Here is a 24,005-nt window from a genome sequence, read left to right on the forward strand (position 1 = left end):
GTCAATCTTCCCCTGGACTAGGAGCTTCTCCACACAGGAACTCCAGGTCCAGACACTGCTTTCTTGGTGGTATGAGGTTCCCAACTCCCTGCTTGCCTCTCTTTCCTTTTATCTCTTGTAAGATAAAAGGTGGTGCAGGCCACACCCCAGGGAAATTGCCCTTTACATTGGCTCAGAGATGTGACCTGAGCAAGGGTATTGCATCCCACCCTAATCCCCTTTAACCACAGGCAGAGATTATGATTTATAACACATAGGAAAATCACAAAATGGAGGACAACCACACAATACTGGGAATCACGGCCTAACCAAGTTGACACATATTTTAGGTGGACACAATTCAATCCATGACATGCACCTTAGTCCTTAAAGTGATCTTTTACATCAGATTTGCCCAATGTATACGTTGTTTGATTTCTTGATTGCTTCCATGGGTATGGATTAAAGATCCAAGTAAAATGGAATCCTCGACAACTTCAGTATTTTCTTCATTTATCATGATGTTGGAGTCCTGGCAGCGCAGTGGTTAAGAGCTTGGCTTCTAACCAAAAGGTTGGCAGTTCGAATCTACTAGCTGCTCCTTGAAACCCTAAGGGGCAGTTCTATTCTGTCCTTTAGGGTCGTTATTAGTTGGAACTGACTCCATGACAAGGGCTTTTGTTGTTGTTTTATCAAGATGCTGCTTACTGGTCCACTAGTGAGGATTTTTTTTTTTTTAATTTTTATTGTGTTTTAAATGAAAGTTTACAAATCAAGTCAGTCTCTCAAATAAAAATTTATATAACCCAAACCCAGTGCCCTTGACTCGATTATATACGCCTTGCTATATACTCCGAAAAAAAAAATTTTTTTTTTTTTTATACACTCCTAGTTGCTCTCCCCTTAATGAGACAGAACACTCCCTCCCTCCACTCTCTCTTTTCTTGTCCATTCGGCCAGCCGCTAACCCCCTCCACCCTCTCATCTCCCCTTCAGACAGGAGATGCCAACATAGTCTCATGTGTCTACTTGATCCAAGAAGCTCACTCCTCACCAGTATCATTGTCTATCCCACAGTCGTCCAATTCCTCCCTGAAGAGTTAGCTTGAGGAATGGTTCCTGTCTTGGGCTAACAGAAGGTCTAGGGACCACGACCTCCGGGGACCTTCTAGTCTCAGTCAGATCATTAAGTCTGGTCTTTTTACGAGAATTTGGCATCTGCATCCCACTGCTCTCCTGCTCCCTCAGGGGTTCTCTGTTGTGTTCCCTGTCAGGGCAGTCATTGGTTGTAGCTGGGCACCATCTAGTGCTTCTCATCTCAGGCTAATGTAGTCTCTGCTTTATGTAGCCCTTTCTGCCTCCTGGGCTCATAATAATCTTGAGTCTTTGGTGTTCTTCATTCTCCTTTGCTCCAGGTGGGATGAAGTCAATTGATGCATCTTAGATGGCTGCTTGCTAGCATTTAAGACCCCAGATGCCACTCTCCAAAGTGGGATGTAGAATGTTTTCTTAATAGATTTTATTATGCCAATTGACTTAGATGTCCCCTGAAATTATGGTCCCCAAACCCCTGCCCCTGCTATGCTGCCCTTCAAAGCATTCAGTTTATTCAGGAAACTTCTTTGCTTCTGGTTTAGTCCAGTTGTGCTGACCTCTCCTGTATTGTGTATTGTCTTTCCCTTCACCTAAAATAGTTCTTATCTACTATCTAATTAGTGAAAACCTCTCTCCCTCCCTCCCTCCCCCCCCATAACCATCAAAGAATATTCCCTTCTCCGTTTAAACTATTTCTTGAGTTCTGGTAATTGTCCTTTTGCAGCTGACTAATTTCACTCAGCATAACACCTTCCAGATTCCTCCATGTTATGAAATGTTTCATGGATTCATCATTGTTCTTTATCGATGTGTAATATTCCATTGTGTGAATATACCATAATTTATCCATTCATCTGTTGATGGGCACCGTGGTTGCTTCCATCTTTTTGCTACTGTAAACAGTACTGCAATGAACATGGGTGTGCATACATCTGTTTGTGTAAAGGCTCTTATTTCTCTAGGATATATTTCAAGGAATGGGACTGCTGGATTGTATGGTAGTTCTATTTCTAGTTTTTTAAGGACGTGCCAACTCAATTTCCAAAGTGGTTATACCATTTTACATTCCCACCAGCAGTGTACAAGTGTTCCAGTCTCTCCACAACCTCTCCAACATTTATTATTTTGTGTTTTTTGGATTAATGACAGCCTTGTTGGAGTTAGATGGAATGTCATTGTAGTTTTGATTTGCATTTCTCTAATGGCTAATGATCATGAGCATTTCCTCATATATCTGTTAGCTGCTTGAATGTCCACCTTGGTGAAATGCCTGTTCATACCCTATGCCCATTTTTTAATTGGGCAGTGGTGTGGATTTTTGTTTTCTTTATGTTACAGTATATATAATCCATACTGAAGGCTGTAGTCTGTAATCTTCATCAGTAAGTGCTTCAAGTCCTCTTTGCTTTCAGCAAGCAAGGTTTTATCATCAGTATATCGCAGGTTGTTAATGAGTCTTCCTTCAATGTTCTTCTTCTTATAGTCCATGTTATGGATTGAACTGTGTCCCCTAAAAATGTATGTCAACTTGGCTAGGCCATGATTCCCCATATTGAGTGGGTGTCCACCATTTTGTGATCTGATGTGATTATCTTATTTTTTTATGATGTTAATGAGGCAGTTATGTTAATAAGGCAGGACTCAATCTACAGGGTGAGGTTGTATCTTGAGCCAGTCTCTTTTGAGATACAAAGAGAGAAAGGAGCAGAGAGTAGAGGGACCTCCTAGCAATAAGAAATGAAGAACCAGGAGGGGAGCTCATCCTTTGGACCTGGGGTCCCTACCCTGAGAAGCTCCTAGGCCAGGGGAAGATTGATGACAAGGACTTTCTCCCAAAACTGACAGAAAGAGAAAGCTACCCCTGGAGCTGGCACCCTGAATTTGGATGTCTAGCCTCCTAGACTGTGAGAGAATAAATTTCTGTTTGTTAAAGCCACCCACTTACAGTATTTCTGCTATAGCAGCACTAGATATCTAAGACAGTCTGGCTACTCTGATTATTTGCTCAGCATACAGATTGAACAAGTATGGTGAAAGGATACAACCCTGACGCACACCTTTTATCTGTATCCCCTTGTTCTGTTCAAATAACTGCCTCTTGGTCTATGTATAGGTTCTGCATGAGCACGATTAAGTATTCTGGAATTCCTATTCTTTGCAATGTTATCCGTAATTTGTTACGATCCACACGGTTGAATACCTCTGCACGGTCAATAAAACACACGTAAACATCTTTCTGGTATTCTCTGCTTTCAGCCAAGATCCATCTGATATCAGCAACGGTATCACTCATTTCAGGTCCTCTTCTGAAAACAGCTTCAACTTCTGGCAGTTCTCTGTCTATGTACCGCTACAACTGCTTCTGAATGATCTTCAGCAAAATTTTACTTGCGTGTGATAGTAATGACATTGTGTGATAATTTCTGCATTCTGTTGTATCACCCTTCTTTGGAATGGGCACAAATGTGGATTTCTTCCAGTCACTTGACCAGGAAGCTGTCTTCCAAATTTCTTGGAATAGACGAGTGAGCACTTCCAGTGCTGCATCCATTTGTTGAAACATCTCAACTTGTATTCCATCAATCAACAGATGTCAAACAATAGATATCCCCTTTGGTTTCAGACAATAAATCATCTGTGACTGTTTAAAAGAGGAATGAGAGTCTAAGTTTATGTTGTGCTTATTATACAGTCAGGGTAGGTTCTGGAGATTATGTTTTGAAATCAAGTTGGAGAGGGCTACGGCTGGCCCAGGTCCTCCTATCACTTATGTAACACCCCGAACAGAGGTTAGCAGTCACCATGCTCCACTTATTACTTGGTGGTAAAGGAAGTGATGGATCAGGTTTAACAAAATATTTGAAAGGCTGATTATCATGATATTTACCAAAGCTTGCCTTTCTGACTTTTTCTCAAGCTGGGTAATAAGAATCCAAAGTACAAGGAGAGGTGGAAGGGTGATGTCATCATTTAAATATAAAGGAAGTTTGGGAATTTGATATTATCTTCTGGTGATCCATATATTCAAAGCTTTTTAAATCCTTCAGCCAACACTGTACTGTCAGGGTTGAGAAAGGTTTTAGTCATTGCTTTTTCACGTATTTTTCAAAAGTTGCTTGTGACCAGGTGCACTTCAAAAAAACAAAAACAAACAAACAAGTCCAGTGTTGTCATGTCGATTCTAACTCATAGGACAGGGTAGAACTGCCCCACAGGGTTTCTAAGGAGCAGCTGGTAGATTTGAACTGGTGACCTTTTTGGTTAGCAGCCATACCTCTTAACCACTGCACCACCAGGGCTCCCTTCACAAGGGAACAACCACCAAAGTGAACCATGTGTGAGCCAAGTTCACTTGTCTAATCAAATACCATCCACACCAAAGTCAATCAGATAATTTGTAACGAAAGATATGCTTATTGAGAGGATTAATAAAGCATGAATGGTGAACTCTCTGTGCAAAATAACTATGCTTGGTCTTGTTCTTATGGCCAAGTGACTTTTGTTTTTGTTTTCTCATCTTATTAGTTCTTCAAGTCAATACTAACATGTTTTCCTGGTACCATCCAGGTTTTCTTTATCATCACTGCCACAAAATAGAAAGATCCCGGACTGAATCTTCCCAACAGCTGCAGTTACCTCTTGGGGACTCACTAACCTAAAACACCTAATTAACTGAATTAGGAAATCACCCCCTGTGGGTGCAGGAATTGGGGAATGGACGTTACCTTTGTGCAGAGAAAAACTGCTCATTCCCCAGGCAAACAGAGCTCCACATCAGGGTGCGCAGCTTAGCGAACAGAGCACAGACTGGATTTTAGCCCCCAGCTGCCCCTCCACAGTGCGCTGTTAGCGAAGCACAAATTGCTTCATCAAATATCCTGGAACTCTGTGCCTCTGCCCCTTCTTCTTATGCTTCAGGTGTGAGGTTTTGGTGCAATACCTCCAGATGTATAAATGCCTGACATGTGGGCATCTTGGGGCAGAAAGCTGGGAGGGTAAATGACAGAGTTCAAAGAGAGGAAGCTGTGATAAAGGGCCTATGCCCCTGACTGACCCTCTGGGCACAGCAGCTCTACCTAAAAGGAATAACTAAACAGTTGTTCCTTAGCTTTGAGGTTTCGGGAGCCAAGTGAGGGATGCCTCCCTAATACACAATCCTCCTTTCCTCAGTAGGCCTGGAATTCCTCTACGGGAGGTTTAGTCGTTCTTTCTGGAATTAAAGTGCAGTATATTCAAAATATAATTCCCTGGGAGAGTTAACACAAGCATTTCAAAGAACAAATAATAAGGTTCTAGGGTCAAAAGATTTAAAAGCAGGAAAATGCTGTGTAGGCGAGGATGGTGATGTCACTGAAGGGCAAAGAGGACCCCTTTACAGACTCCAGAACCTGGCCTCTGGCCTTGGCTGACCTCCATCTGCAAAGGACAATGAAATGCCCTCATTTCCTTCCCTGCCATGTACGTGCATGCTTTAGGGCACAACTAACTGTCCCCAAGACAAAGCAGCACTGAATGACTAGATAAACGTCCAGTTTCAAGAACGGTCATTGGGAGGAAGCAAATGCCATACACATTTAATTTAGCACGATTCAAATCCACAGGAATTTCTGGCCAGGGATTCTAAATATTTCTAATTTCTTCACATGAGCCATTCCCAAACCATTGTGTGTGCCTCCTGGGCAGTATTCAGCACGGGTACAATCTGGCATCTTTGTATTTTATGGAGTTGACGGAGAAGAAGACAAATGATGGAGGAAGAAGGCCCAGCATGGGGGGATCACTGCCTCATTTGCCCCCAAAGCGTATTATCTTCAGTCTATTAAGAAGGGCAGTGTAGTCAAATTGAACACTCCATTTCCTGTGGTTCTGCACTCACAGGCTCCTCAGTGTTTTGTTTTGTTACTGATGCATAAAGATGTAAAAAAGTTGGTTGTAAAACCTTTTTACAAAAGTTAAAGTATCTGCCATGAGTTTTTGAAAACAGTGAGCTTTTTATGATGTTCCCATTTGATATTCACCTTTATTTGCAATGAGTTACTGGAATTACATGAGGCCATGAGATGCAGTTGGGTGGAAGGAAAACCTCTACAAAGACATGGGGCCACATTCTCTGCCTCTGAGCTGATGTGCTGGCAGCGGGGCTTTGAACCAGTTCAAGCTGATCTGATCACCGCTGACGAAGCAAAACCACAAGGGGCCTGAACGGTTACAATTTGTGGGATACCAAACAATAAACAGAATGAGAAAAATTATGGGATGAAGCCCTTAAATGGAAGACTCGGAAGAGGTGTGGTGAATTTTTTGTTGTGTTGATGTGTGAGATCGGACTAGTGACAGGACTGTGGAGACTGACACACATTCAAAGCAGCTTGGTTGGCTGCCATCTTTGAGTGGGACACCACTGTTTCTGCCTTGGCTTGAATTGTGTCCCCCCAAAATATGTCTCAACTTGGCCAGCTGTGATTCAGTGTTGTGTGACTGTCCATCATCTTGTCATCTGATGTGATTTCCCTATGTGTTGTAAATCCTACCCCTATGACGTTAATGAGGTGGGACTAGGGGCAGTTATGTTAATGACACAGGACTTAATCTACAAGTTTAGGTTGTGTCTTAAGTCAATCTCTTTTGAGATATAAAAAAAAAAGAAGTGAGCAGAGAGACATGGGGGACCTCATACCACCAAGTAAGTAGTGCCAGAGGCAAAGTGTGTCCTTTGAACTCAGGGACCCTATGCAGAGAAGCTTCTAGATCAGGGGAAGATTGATGACAAGGACCTTCCTCCAGAATCGATAGAGAGAAAATGCCTTCCCCTGGAGCTGGCACCCTAAATTTGGACTTCTAGCCTCCTAGACTGTGAGAGAATAAATTTTTCTTTGTTAAAGCCATCCACTTGTGCTATTTCTGTTATAGCAGCACTAGATAACCAAGACACCGACTCTAACCAAAATCCAACAGGTAAAGAGATTTGATTCTTATGTAATGCGTATGCTGCCCTTGTTTTCTGTGAGAAAGACTAGGTCTCTAGCAGGGCTTCGACTCATAATTTTTTCCATTCTGGTTATCGTTCTAGTTCACCCATATTTTAAAAATCTGGGTCTGTTCTGTTTTGTTTCCTCGGCCATGAGTGAAATGGGCAGAATCAGTTCAAAGCCCTGTCCGGCAGACAGATTATGAAAACTTTATCTCCAAGGTTGTGGTGGTTACTGTTGTGTCAACTTGGCTAGGCCATGGTTCTCCGCATTATGTAATTATTCTCCATTTTGTCATCTGAAGTAAGAGTAGTTTCCTTGGGGGTGTAGCCTGTACCTAGTATATGTAGATGTTCTGGCAAAGCTCTCTCAATCCTGCGTCTGACCTCCAGTTCTTTGGATGTGAGCCAGCAGCTTGCTGCCTGGCCTGCAGATTTTGGATTTGTCAGCCCCTGCAACCATGTGAATCAGGAGAAGCTTCCAGTCTGATGCCTGACCTGCACATTTGGGATTTGGCCAGCCTCCACAACTTCGTGAGCCATTTCCTTGAAATAAGTCTCTATTATTTTTACATATTTGATTCACTGGTTTTACTCCTCTACAGACCCCAGCTTAAGACATTTTAATACAACACTGAATGACACTAAATGTCATGTTTCAATCATCTGAGTTCAACTTGGCCTTAGATCAAAATCCCTATCAGGAGATTTAAAAGAAGCTAGAAAAACTGCTGATATCTAAATTCATTTTATATCTATTCATTTAAACAGACTATACTACATGGGAATGTCTCTTAAATGGGAATGTATTTTAATTCAGTTATTACCAACATTATTGATTAAGCAATGAGAGATTAAAAATACATATTTGTGAACTGAAAAGTCCTATAATTAGATGCATTCTAGAGGTCAGCTTTCAATTCCATTTAGATGCTCATAAAGAAATCCATTATAATCAATACTTGCCACATAATGTGTGTTCCTAGTAGGTATACATCACTGAGTTAAGAAAAAAATCAATCAGGAAAATTCTGGCCTACTGGGAAGGCTGCTCTCTTTCAACCACTAATCCAACTCAAGATGCTTGAAAACTCATCACTAAAACATCATCGATTAGAACAGAACTGGCTCTTTTCAAAGGTAAATGCTTCAGCAAAGGATAAGATAAAACTACTTTGGAAATTTATAATTTAGGGTTAATTTAATTTGTGTATTAAACTGCTTTCTTCAGCTAACTGAGATTAGAGAATTCTCAGGAAACAGAAACTTTGACTGCAGAATATAAGAAGAAAAACTGCTTAGGCCTGTTGTGCATTTCTCAGACCTCAGGCAAGCGTGGAAATATGACCTCACTCATTGTTGGGGACAAGAGGGAAAAGAGAATCTCTACAGCAGACAATGTTGGCTGCCTACTCCTGTTCTCCCACCACCTGATCACAAAGTCATGGGCTTTTCCCCTTACCAGAGATTGGTTTAGAAGCAGGCAAGGATTTAATCCCCATCAGTGAGATGCGACGGAAGCCTACTGGGGAACACCCAGAAAGACCTCTCTAGAAGATGGTGTGTGTTGGGGCGGGGCGGGGGGGGGGCAGAGTGTGGCGCTACACCTGGCTCTGTTGTAGCCCTCTTGAGGAAATGAGGGGAGGGAGTGGATAACAAAATCGACACCCAGGACAGCAGAGTGGAAACATGGTGATGTCACTGAACAACAGAAGTATCCAACCCTAGACCTGCCTATCTCAAGATTCTTGTTATTTGCAATAATAAACAACACATTTCTTCATTCTTTAAGTCATTTTAAAGTAATCTTTTCCCTTTGAAATAATCTTTTACCAAAAGCAACTTGATACAATCCCAACTATTTTACTTTCTGCCTGGGGATGTAGGGGAGAAGAGAACTCTTACAGAAGATGTACACCACCAATACTTGTCCTAGGAAGATGTTGAATTTTCATAAGGAAAAAAAAAATGGTTGCTTTTAATGGAAAAAAAAAATGTTTTTGGTTCAAGGCTGATCTCTCACATGAAGCTTGTCTAGACCAAAACAGCCCACGGTGTTCTGTCCTCTAAGCCCATATTGCTGATGGTCTTTACTGCTCATATAACGTTTACCCACATGATGCCTCTCGTGTTGATGAGTTATATTTTTTATTTAGTTCAGTTATTACTCAACTTTTGATGTGTTTCCCTCTCTCCCCGTTTCACTGGATGCACACTCCTTGGGACTTCCGTATTTCTTTTACAGATTCAGAGCCTTACATTTCAATTTCTGAGACATGGCTTTGGGGTAGATTAGGCAATGTCTGCGTTGCCAATACTTCCTAATTAAGAGTTTGATTTCAAATAGGTTTTCATTTATCTGATGCTTACTTTTTGTTACTGTGTTACGATAAAGAGTAGATCAATGAATATTACCAAAATAAATTCTATTAGTATGGCATATGTTCAAGTTTATTGATGCTGTTGTTAGTTGCCAATGAGTTGGCTCCAACTCCTGGTGACCTTATGCATAACGGAAGAAAACACAGCCCGGTCCTGAGCTTCCTCACAAATTGTGGGTTTGTTGGAGCCCACTGTTGCAGCTGTTGTGTCAATCCATCTCATGGGCAGTTTCCCTTGTTTTCACTGACCCTCTACTTTACCAAGCATGATTTTCTAGTGATTGGTTTTTCCTGATGGCATGTTCAAAGTAAGTAAAACGAAGTCTCACCACCCTCGCTTCTAAAGAGCATTCTGGTTGTACTTCTCCAAAACTAATTTGTCACTTCTTCTGGTGTTCAAAATTTAATATTCTTTGCCAACATCGTAATTGAAATGTGTCAATTCTTCTTCGGTCTTCCTTTTTCATGGTCCAGCTTTAGCATGCATATGAGGCAACTGAAATACTACGGCTGGGGTCAGGCATACCTCAGTCTTCAAGGTGACATCTTTGCTTTTTAACACTTTAAAGAGGTCTTTTGCAGCAGATTTTTTCCCAATGCAATATATTGTCGGATTTCTTAACTGCTTCTTCCATGGGCATTGATTATGGATCCAAGTAGAATGAAATCCTTGACAACTTTAATTTCTGATGTTGTTCAAGCTACCAAAACACATGATTAGTGAAGGCAGGGGTCACGAAGACTCAGAATTAACACCCCTAGTAGTGCTATGAGCCCTCAGAAAGGAACTCATTACACGCCCTGTTTTATACAGGGATTTCTAGCTCAGACAATTTTTATTTTCCTGTGGATTACAGAGAATTCTAAACTATAGATAATTTTAGATCTCTGGAAATTGGTATGTAGTTATCACAAAGCATAGCAAATGTCTTGTAGTTCATCAGGACCTTAAAAATATACTTCTGATTGTCTGATAAGCTTAAATATTAGACCCCAGTCACATAGATAAATCAATTTCAGAAATTTTCTTAAAGTCAGTATTTTCTCTATCCTTCAATCTTACTCTCAATCTTAGCAAAGATATTCTTGGAAAATTATCTGGTAACAATTGTAGAATATGACTAACAGTGCTAAAACAAGTAAAAAATTGTTTAACAGTAAGATGAAAAAAAAAACCAACTAAAATAGATTTTAAGAAAACTAAGTACTAGATGTAATTTATACTATCATGCAAAATAAAGGGTGAGAATGAAAAGTATCAAAATTCTTCTAATTTTCTCTTCAAGACAAAAAAAAATCAGAGCTTAATTAAAACCTCATAAGTTGGAATTAAATTGATGGCAACAACTTTGGTTTTGGCTTAAGGCTCTTTTGGGAAACAAGGCAGCGGAAATGTTCTCATGAATAAATACCAGTCATCAAAACAACAGCACTACTGGTAATGTGGAGGAAGGGAGGGAGGGAGGGAGAGAGAGAGACAGAGTGGAAGGGAGAGAGAGAGACGGAGTGTGAGAGAACTCGACACCTAAACTGCAGTGTACTTGCTGACACCTAAGATGTGCCTGCCCAGTGATGTGAGACTGAACTTCAATTTCTCACCATGAAATTGTTGTTGCTATCTACTTTTGCTATCAACTTTCTGAAAGTGTCAAGGATTTCATTCTACTTGGATCCACAATCAACGCCCATGGAAGCAAAAGTCAAGAAATCAAACAATGTACTGCACTGGGCAAGTCTGCAACAAAAGACCTCTTTAAAGTGTTAAAAAGGAAAGATGTCACCTTGAGGACTAAGGTACACCTGACCCAAGCCATGGTATTTTCAATCATCTCATATGCACGCGAAAGCTGGACAATGAATAAGGAACACTGAAGAAGAATTGATGCGTTTGATTTACGGTGCTGTCGAAGAATATTGTGAATATGCTGTTGGCCAGAAGAATGAACAAATGCACGCTGGAAGAAGTACAGCCAGGACGCTTCTTAAAAGCGAGGATGGCAAGATTGTCTCACGTACTTTGGACATGTTATCAGAAGGGACCAGTCCCTGGAGAAGAACATCATGCTGGTAGAGGGTCAATAAAAAATAGGAAGACCCTCAACGAGATGGACTGACACAGTGGCTGCAACAGCAGGCTCAAACATAGCAATGATTGTGAGGGTGGCGCAAGACTAGGCAGCGCTTTGCTCTGTTGTACAAAGGGTCGCTATGAATCAGAACTGACTCAATGGCACCTAACAACATCATCATTTATTTACTATCTGTAAATTTGCTCTCTGTTTTAATAAAAGCCCTGGTGGCAAAGTGGTTAAGTGCTTGGCTGCTAAGCAAACAGCTGGTGGTTCAAACCCAGCAACTGCTCTGAGGGAGAAAGATGTGGCTGTCCGTTTCAGTAAGATTTATGGCCTTCGAAACCCTATGGGGCAGTTCTACTTTGTCCTGTAGGATCACTGTGAGTTGGCATTCACTTGATGGCAATGGGTAGCTACTTTAATAATTAAAATGGCTTTAAATAATTAAAAGAACTTGCACTATTGACAAAATGATCGGATGAGATACAGGCAGCATCCATGGAGAAGTACCGCTAATAGCTGCGGTCCTGTGAAGGTGCTGCACTGTAGGTGCCCAGTGAGAGGTTCACATTGGTGGTGATGGTGTGTGGCTCTCAGAGGAGGATGATTCCCAGCCACGGGCCTGTGTGTTGTTACACTGTGATAACCAACAATCTCAGATACTTAAATCAAAAAGGGTTAATTTTTCACTCATACTTAATGTTATCACGGGTTGGCAGGTGGGCTCTGTTCATTGTCCCAGAGGGAAAGAGAGGGCTGTGAAAGGACTTGCAGTGGCAATATACATATCACTTCCACTCACAGCTCACTGAATAGAACTAGCCACATGGCCCTGAGAGATCACAGGAGACCAGGAGGTACAATTCTACTGAGTGCCCAGAATGGAGAACTACTTAGCAAAGAGCACTGACTGCAACACATTAAGATAAAACTGTTATTTGGCAAACCATGAGGTTTCTCTTGAAAAATTCTGCTTAATTCCCTCCTACAGTTAGGGAATATAACAAATTTAGAATAATAACTCTGCATTCTGTGTCTTAGTTCACTGCAGGTCTATGTATGGAGTTAGACTTACTCTACTTCTATTTTCGCTCAACTTCTCAGTTTTAAATTACCGTACCACTGTGAGAAAAGTAATTAATTGGTGTTGTAGACTAATCCATATGCCACCAAAATGTGATATAATGCAAATGAAACATTCCCCATATGCCTTTCTTGTTTGTTATTCCCTCATTGATTCTTATCTTCATAGACATGTTCTTTCTATAGTAGGCATCTCCTTTTCTAATTTATTATACGAGGACGTTCTATTTTTGTTGTAATTTTTAGTTGTTATTTTTAACCTAGTTATATATGCAGTGCTTTGAAGATCAAATGGTCCTACAAGGCTTGTTATGAAAAAGAGTTCCCACAGCACTGCCCTCTACTTCCTGCCCTCCAGAAGCAAACACTTTTGATTTCTTAGACATTTTTTATTTGTTTTGTACCTCTGTATCTCTGGTTTATATTGCTCCTTCTTGATTCCTCCAGAGAGTATTATCCATTCATTTCCCACTATGGAAGACCTAAGATGTAGTTCTGTTGACTACCACCACCTGCCCCTCCCCCTCCTGAAGAAAACACAGCTCTATGCCCCATATTCCCAGTTGAATTATATCACAATTTTGATTCATTAATAGTCAATAGGCTTACACTATGGTGTCTATGTAAATTCTGCTGACCTTTCTGGTTAGCAGCTGTAGCTCTTAACGACTACATCACTAGGGTTTCCAGCCAATGCTTAGTCATGAATTTTATTATAACCTTTTGTTTCCTGCATATATTTTGCTATTCTTTGGAATCACCAATTGTCCTGTTTTTTTATTGACTTAGTTTTTTTTAATAACATCACTAATTCAAACTCATTCCAGTTGTATATATTTCTCAATTTGTTCAAACATATTAGACATTCTTCCCATTTCATCTTTTTGGAAAAATCTTTCTGTAACCTCCAATTTGCTCCAATCTGGGCTAGTTGCTGTTCTCTGAGTCTGTAAAATAGCTACACTATAGATAGTTTTGGGATTTCCCTTCATTATTATTGTGTGGGGAACTTTTGTCTTGCTCTGGATCCTCTATTTCCTGGTTCTCATGTCTTCCTCCTCCTTAGTTAACACCCTCATTTTTTTTTTTTTTTTAATAATTTTTATCATGCTTTAAGTGAAAGTTTACAAATCAAGTCAGTCTCTAACATCCTCATTTTTTATGGAGCATGTTCTTTAGTGGATTCTGAAAAAGGGAGCAGGGGAATAATTTTTTTGAATCTTCATAATGTCTAAAAGTGGCTTTATCTTACCCCCCCACCCCCAATTAGTAATTTGGTTGGATGTTGAATTTAGGTTGGAAGTAGTTTTCTCTCAGAACTTTAAAAAGTATTGCTCCACTGCCTTCTTGCTCCCACTGTTGCTATTGAGAAGTCTGTAGTTATTCTAATCCCTGATACTTGAAAATCTTTTTTCTTCCGAACTCTGCAAGTTTGTAGGATACTGCTTTGTCTCCAGAGTTCTAAACTTTTTTAGTGATGTAAAAAAGCAGTCGTTCCAAAAAGTTGAGTAGTCCCATACTTGATGGTGCCTGAGCTTTCTCAGTCTGGGAATATTCTGTTTTACACTTTCTAGATAATGAGTGTGGGTTTGCTGTTACCTGCTTAGGGCATTACATGGGCTTTTTCAATTTGAAGACTCAGGTCTTTCATTAGTCTAAAAATTTCTTGAATTGTATTTTTTTGTGATTTCCTTCCACTCATTTTGTCTATCTGCTCTCTCTGCAGCTCCTAATTTTTAGATTTTGAACCTCCTGAACCAATCCTCTACTTTTCATTTTTCTCTCTTACCTTCTATTTCTGTCTTATATTCTCTTTTCTGGGAGATTTCTACAAGTTCACTGTTATGGATTGAATTACGTCCCCCCAAAATGTGTGTCAACTTGGCTAGGCCATGATCCCCAGTACTGTGTGGCTGTCCTCCATTTTGTGAGCTAATGTGATTATCCTATGTGTTGTAAATCCTAACCTCTATGATGTTAATGAGGCAGGAATAGAAGAAGTTATGTTAATGAGGCAGCACTCAATCTATAAGATTAGGTTGTATCTTCAGTCAATCTCTTTTGAGATATAAAAGAGAGAACTGAACAGAAAGAGAGGGACTTCAAACCACCAAGAATGAAGTGCCAGGAGAGGAGTATGTACTTTGCATTCAGGGTCCCTATGCTGAGAAGCTCCTAGACCAGGGGAAGATTTCTGTTATAGCAGCATTAGATAACTAAGACATTCACCTTCCAACTCTTCTACTGAGTTTTACATTTCAAAGATCATAGTTTAATTTCTAATAATTCTTATTTTTTGTTCTCCGGATTATACACACATATTCCTGTTCTTTTATCATGGAGGAAAAAGGACTAATGGACCATAACTACCACAGCCTCCACCAAATTGAGTCCAGCACAACTAGATGATTCCAGGCTACCACTACCCACTGCTCTGATAAGGATCATAATAGAAGGTCCTAGACAGAGCTGAAGAGAAATGTAAAACAAAATTCTAACTCACAAAAAAAGACCAGACTTGCTGGTCTGACAGAGACTGAAGAAACCCCGAGACCATGGCCCCCAGACACCCTTTTAACTCAGTACTGAAGTTACTCCTGAGGTTCACCCTTTAGCCAGAGATTAGACATGCCCATAAAGCTAAATGAGACTAAATGGGCACACCAGCTCAGGGGCAAGGATGAGAAGGCAGGAGGTGACAGGAAAGCTGGTAGTGGGGAACCCAAGGTTGAGAAGGGGAGAGTGTTTAGATGTTGTAGGATTGGCAACCAATGTCACAAAACTGTTTAATAAGAAACTAATTTGCTCCAAAAACCTTCATTTAAAGTACAAAAAAAAAAAGTTACTCTTATATCCACAAAACTATTAGTGATAATTTTTCTAAAGCTGTCTTCTCCTGCAATGCTTTGTTTTCTCCCAGTTGCTCTTTTCTATTTGTTTTCATATCAGATGTTTCCCTCAAGTATCTGGTGATCCCTAGCTATCCTGCTCATATTGTGGGAAACTAAAAAGTAAGAGAAAGTTCTGCACTTGAAATGGTGCTTGTTGATGGTTGGGTCCACTGCAAGGTGAACTGGTTATTTCCTCAGGGGACCCCCAAGGTCAGAGTCTTTGTGTTTTATTAAAACCTTCTTGCAGTCTCTTGCCTGGTGCTATGGGAAACAAATGGCCATACATCTGGGGGTCTCAAATTCAGTATTTAAATTTATTCTTCATCCCTCTTCCAGTAGGGTTGTCCCATACTTGACTGTGCCTGATCTTTCTCCATCCGGAGCATTCTGTTTTACTCTTTGTAGAGAAGTAAACTTCTAGTCTTCTGCCAGCAATCTAATTGTTTCCTGAAGAGACTTTTGATCTTTATCCCCATTTCCAGTTCCTGAGCTTTCAGAAGCTTTTGCAATGTAAACCAAGTTGCTTCTTGGCTTTTACCTACGGCTGACTCAGGGTTCAGCTTTCTCAGGTCACTTAAGTTACCACTTGCCCTCTGCTTTCTAAGTAACATAATTTATTGCTATTGTCTCTTCTCCTGTTTTCTAATTCTCTGAGGGCTTGCCTTTAACTATCCTTACTGTTCTTAGAAGGAGCCCTGGTAGTGCAATGGTTAAGAGCTCAGCTGCTAACTGAAAGATCAGGAGTTTGAACCCATCGGCCGCTCCACGGAAGAAAAGGCCTGCTGATTGGCTCCTGACAAGGTTATGGCCTGGGAAACCCCATGGGGCAGTTCTACTCTATAACACAGGTTAACTAGGAATTGGAATTGAGTGGACGGCACCTAACAACAACAAAACAACTCTTCTTGGAGTGGAGTTTTCGAAGGGAGCAGAGGTAAATGCTTGCATTCAAGCTATCATCTTTAACTGGAAAGTCCCATGCTGTTCTTTAACAAATTATAGAATTATAGTTCTATTCATTGAAAGGGACCCCAAGACAGCATACGGTCAACTCTTCTACCTTCAGAGAGCAAAGTAAGATGATTAATTCGCAGATGAAGTAACTGGAGTACCAGGAAGCTGAGTGGCTTGTCCAAGGTCATACAAAGTCACAGGTAGATATCATGTTATTATTTGTTTTATGCAACTTAAATAATTATCCCTCAAAGGTTTTATAGATATTATTTTGTTTTTGTTTTGCACTTAGGACATTTTCAGCAATAGTTAGATTTCCGTGTTAGCTTTACAATTTTCATTCTCTTCAAACAGGAAAATGAGCTCTTTATATTAGAAAATCAGGTGTCCAACTAGTGATAAAATGTGGTTAAGTATTTTATTTCTTGGGAAGCTGGCTTATAAACATTTCAGATACAACCAGATTTTTAAGGTGGTTGATATGCTTTAGATATGTCCCCTTGAGAAATTTATACAAAGGATCTTAGAGAGCAACTACCAAAACACCATAATTTAAATGTAATTTGTATACCTTTTAAGAACAAATAGTAAAATAATTATTTTAAAATTTCCACAAATACTTAAAAAAAAAAAAAACCTTGGTTTGTTTCAAGGGTCATCATCTCTTATTTGGTCTAATGCTATTTGTTAAATTTTAGGAAAAAAGAAAAGGGGCTTTGATGGAAAAGCACTTATAAAGAAAAAAGGACTGGGGATTGGGAAAGATTCAGCTTCTTTTAAATTCATGTAACTTTTTTTTCCCAGTGTTAATACAGACCATAGCCTTAAAGCATTACTAAATTATAATAATAAAATTAAGATACTTTTGATGAAATGATTCATCTTAGTCCATAAAAGTTTTAAGAGCTTTATAAAACCTAACACTTAAAGGAGCCTTAACAAATGCAGCACTCCAGAGGAAAATTAAGGATAAAAAGAAAATTGAACTTAAATACTTACAGATTCTTTTCTGCCCATAGTTTTGCTGTGTGAGCGGGAACGGGAGATGTTGCTAAAAAACGAATCTTTTTTAGTAGCAGACGAAGGTGGGGAGCCAGTGAATTCTCTTCCTCCAGGCAAACTCTCAATGCTTGGAGAGGAACTGACGTTTTTCGAACTTTGTCCTGTAAGAAAAATTAAGTAGCAATAATGAAAGACCAGGCTCTTCCACTAAATTACTGAATTTACTACCTTTTTAATAAATGATCAATTATGACATTTATGATATCAACACACAATGAAGCTGCGATGTATTGAAATGCATGCATTTATACGTATTAGACTAGCTGCCAATTTTAAAACAAATATGAAGCGCTGCTTTAGCTTTTATAAGTGATTCTTACTGCAATTAGTCCAAGCATTGCACGCACACAGATGCGCGTGTGTCCACACACACACAGTTAAATACATGACTGGATTTTTCCTCACTAATGGAATCATCCTTACTAACAGAAACCAGGAACTATTATATTGCACGTTAAAAAAAAAAAAAAAATTGCCGTTGAGTCGTTTCTATGTTCACTCCTCTGTTAAGGTTTTCTACCTTTTTTGGGGGGCTGGGTCAGTTTTGGCAATTCATACCTTCCCTAAAAAGAAATGTACGTGGGAGGCGGAATAATGGCCCACGCCCTTATCTCTGGAACCTCTGAACATATTACCTTCGGTGGCAAAAGAGTCTTTGCAGATGTGATTAAAGTGAAGGACCTTGGAATGGGGAGAATATTCAGGTGGGCTAGCCTAATCACACGAGTCCTTAAAAGCAGAAGAAAGAGGCAGAAGAGTGAGTCAGAGATGCGAAACAGAAAAACAAGAAATCTGAAGCATGGGAGGGATGTGACCTGGTGTTGCTAACTTGATGATGGAGGAAGGGGGAACCGAGGAATGTGGACATCCTTTAGAAGCAGGGGACAGTCCTCAGCTGACAGCCAGTGAGGAGATGGGGATGTTGGTCCTATAGCCATAGGAACTGAATTCTGCCAACAACCCGAACTTGCAAGGAACAGATTGTCCCCTAGCATCTCTAGAAAGGAACACAGCCCTGCTGACATCTTGGTTTTAGCGTAGTAAGACTTGTGTCAGACTCCTGACTTACAGAACTATAAGATAATATATTTGTATGGTTTAAGTTCACATGTTTAGTAACACTGTAATTTATTTTGCATGTATTAAGAGTTTTTTTTTTTTCTCAATTGTTCTTGATCAGACTTGCTGAATATTGGCTTATTTCATTCTTTTTAAAGAATCATCTTTTAGTTTCATTGACCTACTCCATTAAGTATTGTTAATCTTTTTTAAAATCCTCATTCATTCCTTTATTGTACTTGATGTTTATTTTGATGTTCTTTTTCTATCTTCTTAAATGGAACGTTTAGACCATTTATTTTCCAGTATTTCCTACTGTCTATTGTTTGGATTTCCTCTGAATATCATTTTATCTCTTTCAGGGCTTTGATACATAGTGCTCTCATCATCACTGGCTTCTAAAAAGTTTAATTTTGGCTTTTGATTTCCTTGTCGATTCAAGAGTTACCTAGAAGAGTGATTTTACACTTACAAGTGGAGCAACAGCTATCTGTATAAAATAAACAAATATTTGCGGGGGGGGGGGGGGAGAAGTAGTCCTGTTGACTGACCTCAGATTTTGTGTGTCCCCAGTTGACTATTTTATCTTCTCATTTTGCATGCTAGTTTGGCTGAGAGTAAGATAACACTTCAAAACAATTTTCCCTCAGAACTTTGAAAATAAACTCAAATGTCACCTGGTCCTTAGTTTTACCAATGAGAAGTTTGATGTCAATCTGAAAATCTCTTTTTTTTTTTTCTCTCTTTCTGGAAGCTTTTAGGATTTTCTCTCATCCTTGAAGTTCCGTAAGTTTTCCATGGGGTTTCTAGGGATGGGTCTTTTTACTTGCATCTGACTTGCTGGATTTTTTTTTAGTCTTCAGGCCAATATCTTTCTTCAGCTCTGGGAAATTTTCTTGATTATTCCTTTGATTATTATACTCATGATTTCTACACTCTCAATATTTTTGACATTATAGTTCAAATTCTGAGTTAATCTGCAATTCTAGGTAGAACCACTTAAATTTTATTACACTCCTGGAAAAAGTGAGAATTTTGTGAGCTATTAAAATTTTTTTCATTTTCTTCCAAAATTAATGTGTTGCTGAAGAAAGAGTTGTGAGCAGTTATATTTATCAAATCTTGTGAAGTTTTAATTGCAATTTTTACATTAAAAAACTGTAACATTAAAGAAAAAAATTTTAAGAATTATCCCAGTTTGAATAGATCAACTGTTTCCATGTTGAAATTACAATAAATCCAAGAAATCTTTTCTCTAATTCTAGATTCATCTGTATTATAGCTAAATACAACTCATTTTTCCCTCCTGCCTTCCCTATATACACACCTACTTCCCTAGTTTATCTACTCAAAGAAGAAGTAAAAAAATTAGGATATCCTACAGCAATGTGATATTTGCAAAACATTAGTCCATGTACATATTTGGGACCTTTACACATACTATCTCATTCAATTTTAACGACATTGTGATGTGGTTACATGTAAGAAAACTGATGCCCAGAGAGGTCAATTAACTTGCCCAAGGGCATACAGTTATGCACATAGCTAGCAACATCTTAAGTTAAACCCATAATTGTCTGAACTTAGAGATTATGCCAACACATATTATTATACTATTGTATCATGGAGGGCAACTCCAAGGAACCATAAATTCAAAATGCGAGTGGGGGGGGAAGATTTGGGTAATAGGATCATCTACATCATTTTTAAGGTAAATATATTTTTATATAAAAATAAATTTTTTAATATTTTTTATATTTTATTTATTTTTTTATATTTTTATATTTTGAGCAACAGATAAAAGCTGATTAGAAGCGCTCCTGGCTGCACTACAAAGGCCAAATGTCACTGATGACAGGGACTATGGCCATGACCAGCGCTGCCTTTTGGGAAAAGCTAGCACAGGGGCTGGTAAGTTATAGGGGTACAGTAAAGGTCTGCTGATATTGAGTCAGAATCAACCCGATGGCAACTGGTTTGGTTTTTTGGGGTTTTGATGTTCAATTTGGAATAGCCTAAGAGAACTGTATAAGCCAGAGCTGCCCAATGGAAATATATGCCACATATATAATTTTTAATTTTCTAGTATCTACATTCTTAAAGTAAAAAAGATATTAATTATAACATTTTATTTAACCCAATATATTTAAATTATTCCCATAACGTATATTATCATTACAGCATATAGTTACTGACTCAACGGCACTGGGTTTTTTTTTAATATAGTTACTATTAAAGAATACTGAGATATTGTATATTACTTTTTTCATAACCAAGTCTTCAAATTCCAGCGCATATTTTATATTCACGGCACACAGTTCAAGTGCTGATAAGCCACCTGTGGCCAGGAGATAACACACTGGATGGCACAGGTATAAACCACTGAATGGTTTAAATTTCCAAACTTTCTTTACAACATGCAGGCTATTACGTTTAAGTAATTGTCAACAAAATAAACTACCTAGGAGATGTGCCTAGGAGAAATGTTTAGAAGACCTATTTTAATAAATTAGCTTATCAATTACTTATTGTGAACACACAATTTAGAGAATTTGAAAGCAATCTGTTCCCCAGAGGGGTAGCAACGCCCACAGGTTTCTTTTGCGCTGTTACTCTGGTTAGCAAACAATTTTTTCAGAGATAATATTAAAGTCAGCTATGGTTCCGCTCATCATTGAACTACCACATTCCAAATTGTAGCGGCATTTATAAAGTACTTCGTCTACATCTCATATTTATTAAAAAAAAATTGAAAAAAAAAAAAAAACCCCAACAACCCTGTACAAAGTACATTTCTCCTCAATTACAGAAATTAGCTTACTAACATCTTTGTGTCCTTTGGGAATTCGAATATTGAGACCATTGTCTAATGGAGGCACCAGCATGTGTTTCCAAAAGGGATGAGGGAGTATCTCCTTTAGAAACCTGTAACAAAACACCTGTCTACCCCCTGCCCCTGCCACGGGAGGTTGTAAGTAGTCTTGCCTTGAGACAGAAGAAGGGCTATCAGACTTTCCTGCCTTTTTCATGTCTAGCCCACATAAACACGACAACATTTGTATGGCACACTGGGGTAAAGGAAGAGGCATTCCATCACCCGGGCCTTGCCCGCACCACTCTGGACTTGAAGGATTGGTAGTGTCAAGAAGCTAGTAACCCATAAGCTACACAGTGGTTCTGAAGCTCTGTAACACTAAAGTTCTGACTGCTCAGAACACATTCAAAGTTTATGTTGCAGTAATATTTAAAGCCTATTTTCAGAGGCATATTCTTAAATACGCTGCCGTAGCAGTGCCCAGATGGTCCCTTCAGCATGGAGGCACTCATTCCCCAGCTGCTGGGGGCATTGGTTACTGATGGCTTTCTTGAATTCCTCTCTGGAAATTGCCCTCAGCTGAAGAGTCCTGCCCTGCCCAAGACCATGCCCCCTGGAGGAGGGAGTTTAGGCCAAATTCCGAGATTGGTTTATGGTGGTGGGAATAAAAGCCTCAAAGGCAGATGGCTCTGAAGGGCCATTCCAGCCCCAGAAGGCCCAGCAGCAGCTGCAGGGTAGTTTCATTCCTCCCTCTGCCCAGTGCTGCTTCTCTCACTCCCCAACAAACTCACTACAGCAAATCTGCCTCACACTCTTTCTCAGGAATCCTGACCCAAGACAATTCTTTAAAATTATAAAATATACTGAGGCCTAGACTCAAGCCTACTCAGGCATGTGGATATTAATGCATGTATGCAGTCTTCCATTCATAACCAAGCTTTGGGGAACAAGCCCTAAACAGACTGAACCTACAATCCAAGGTGGAAAGTGAACAGAAGTATACTGGGAGCACTGGAGAGGGAGTGGCTATTCCTGTCTCAGGCAATTCAAGGAGGTGTGAAGAATGGCTGGGGGCATGGCTCAGGGAAGGTCATTTCTGGCAAAGGACACAGTATTTACAAAGTCGCTTAGACTACTGGGAGCATCCAGCTGATTCAGGGCCTGATTAAAACCTCTAGAGTGCCCTGCCACTTAGAAGTATTTGAAAATAACACTAATACCAAAGTGTAAATAAGATTAAGGAAGTCCAAAAGGGTACTTCTTTTTCATTTGATGACTATTTCTATTTTGGGGGGAAGCAGGAAGGTCATATATTGAATTCTTTCTAAAAGTTCCTAGCGTTCTCAGTATAGACACCATAGTTCCCCTCTTCGTCATCCAGCCCTGGGGAGGGTGCTAGGGCAAGAGGGACGACAAGGCTGTAAAAATAGGGCTGGCAAGAATGAGAAGAGCCCCTTGTTCTCCGGCTAAGGAGTCTGACCTTGATCTTGTCAGGAAATGACTGGAGTTACTGCGGGAGTTTAAACAGGGAATCAGCAGGAGGATTACAAGGGGTTGGGTTGAGTGAGGCAGCTGTTGCATCGCCTGGGCAAGAGATTATAAAGGCTTAAACTAAGGCTGTGGTGGTAGCCTGGAGAGGTGTTTTACAAGGTACAATTCCTCAAGCCAAATCCCCGTGGACCAGACACACCTATGTTTGAGTCTGAGCTCAGTCGATACCTAGTTTACGGTCTTGAGCAAGTCACTGATCCTCTATAAACCCAGTCCTCATATCCCACCTGAGGATATAATGACATCTACTTCACAAAGTTGCTAGGTGTTCTACATAACATAATGTGTGCAAAGAGCTTAGCAAAGTTTGCCAGGCATGTGCTAAGTTCTCAGTAGATTTAAGCCATTACTAGTACAGCCCAGCCCACACAGCAGTGACTCCCAAATCTAGGACAGGTGGTTTGATATGCAGTACTGAGTTATAGACTTGCTGGTCCTCCCCTGTTAGAAGTATTCTTACATAGTCTGCACTTCCCAGTGGCCTCCCACAGACTTCAGGTAACTGGCTTAAAGCATAGGACCACCATGCACACCCCATGTAAGACAGCCTGGTGGAGGGGCTGAATCCAGGCGATGCTTTGCTTGATAATTTGTGGTATGAGCTATGTCTGTCTAGGAGAAGGGGTACATTTTTCAAAACTGCTAAAAGATACTGTTTGGACTAGGTGTGGCATGTCTAGGTATATTATATTCTTCCTACATTCTCTTTCCCTCTCTGAAACACTCAACAGCTGTTTTGTGCACTATGCACTCCATGTCAATGGTGATTATTTCTTAAGAACCCAACTGACTGAATGAACTTCATGAAGGGAAGGCTTCAGTGAGGAGCCCTGACCACAGAATGACTAGCAAGAAGTAGGAAGGGGAACTCATTCTTATTAAGCTCCTCCTATTCAAATCTACCAGCTGCTCCTTGAAAACCATATGGGTCAGCTCTACTGTCATAAAGGGTCGCTGTGAGTTGGAATCAACTCGATGGCAACACGGTTGGTTCTTTGTTGTTTTTTGACCCATGGCAGGAGCCTAGGTGGTACCGTGGTTAAAGTGATCTACTACTAACTGAAAGGTTGACAGTTCAAAACCACCAGGGGCTCC

General features: G+C 39.9%; 1 protein-coding gene across 21 annotated transcripts in view; it reads right to left on the bottom strand.

Annotated features, from left to right (window-relative positions):
- The window catches only part of TBC1D5 (TBC1 domain family member 5), a 639,936-nt gene that overhangs the window by 57,738 nt on the left and 558,193 nt on the right, over nt 1-24,005 (bottom strand). For all 21 annotated transcript variants that reach the window (XM_064277348.1, XM_023554943.2, XM_023554937.2 and 18 more), the window contains one exon: nt 17,423-17,586. In XM_064277348.1, the coding sequence (XP_064133418.1) occupies nt 17,423-17,586 (164 nt within the window). The remainder of the gene's footprint in view (nt 1-17,422; nt 17,587-24,005) is intronic.

Source organism: Loxodonta africana, chromosome 27 (assembly GCF_030014295.1).
Source record: "Loxodonta africana isolate mLoxAfr1 chromosome 27, mLoxAfr1.hap2, whole genome shotgun sequence".
NCBI classification, from domain to species: Eukaryota; Metazoa; Chordata; class Mammalia; order Proboscidea; family Elephantidae; genus Loxodonta; species Loxodonta africana.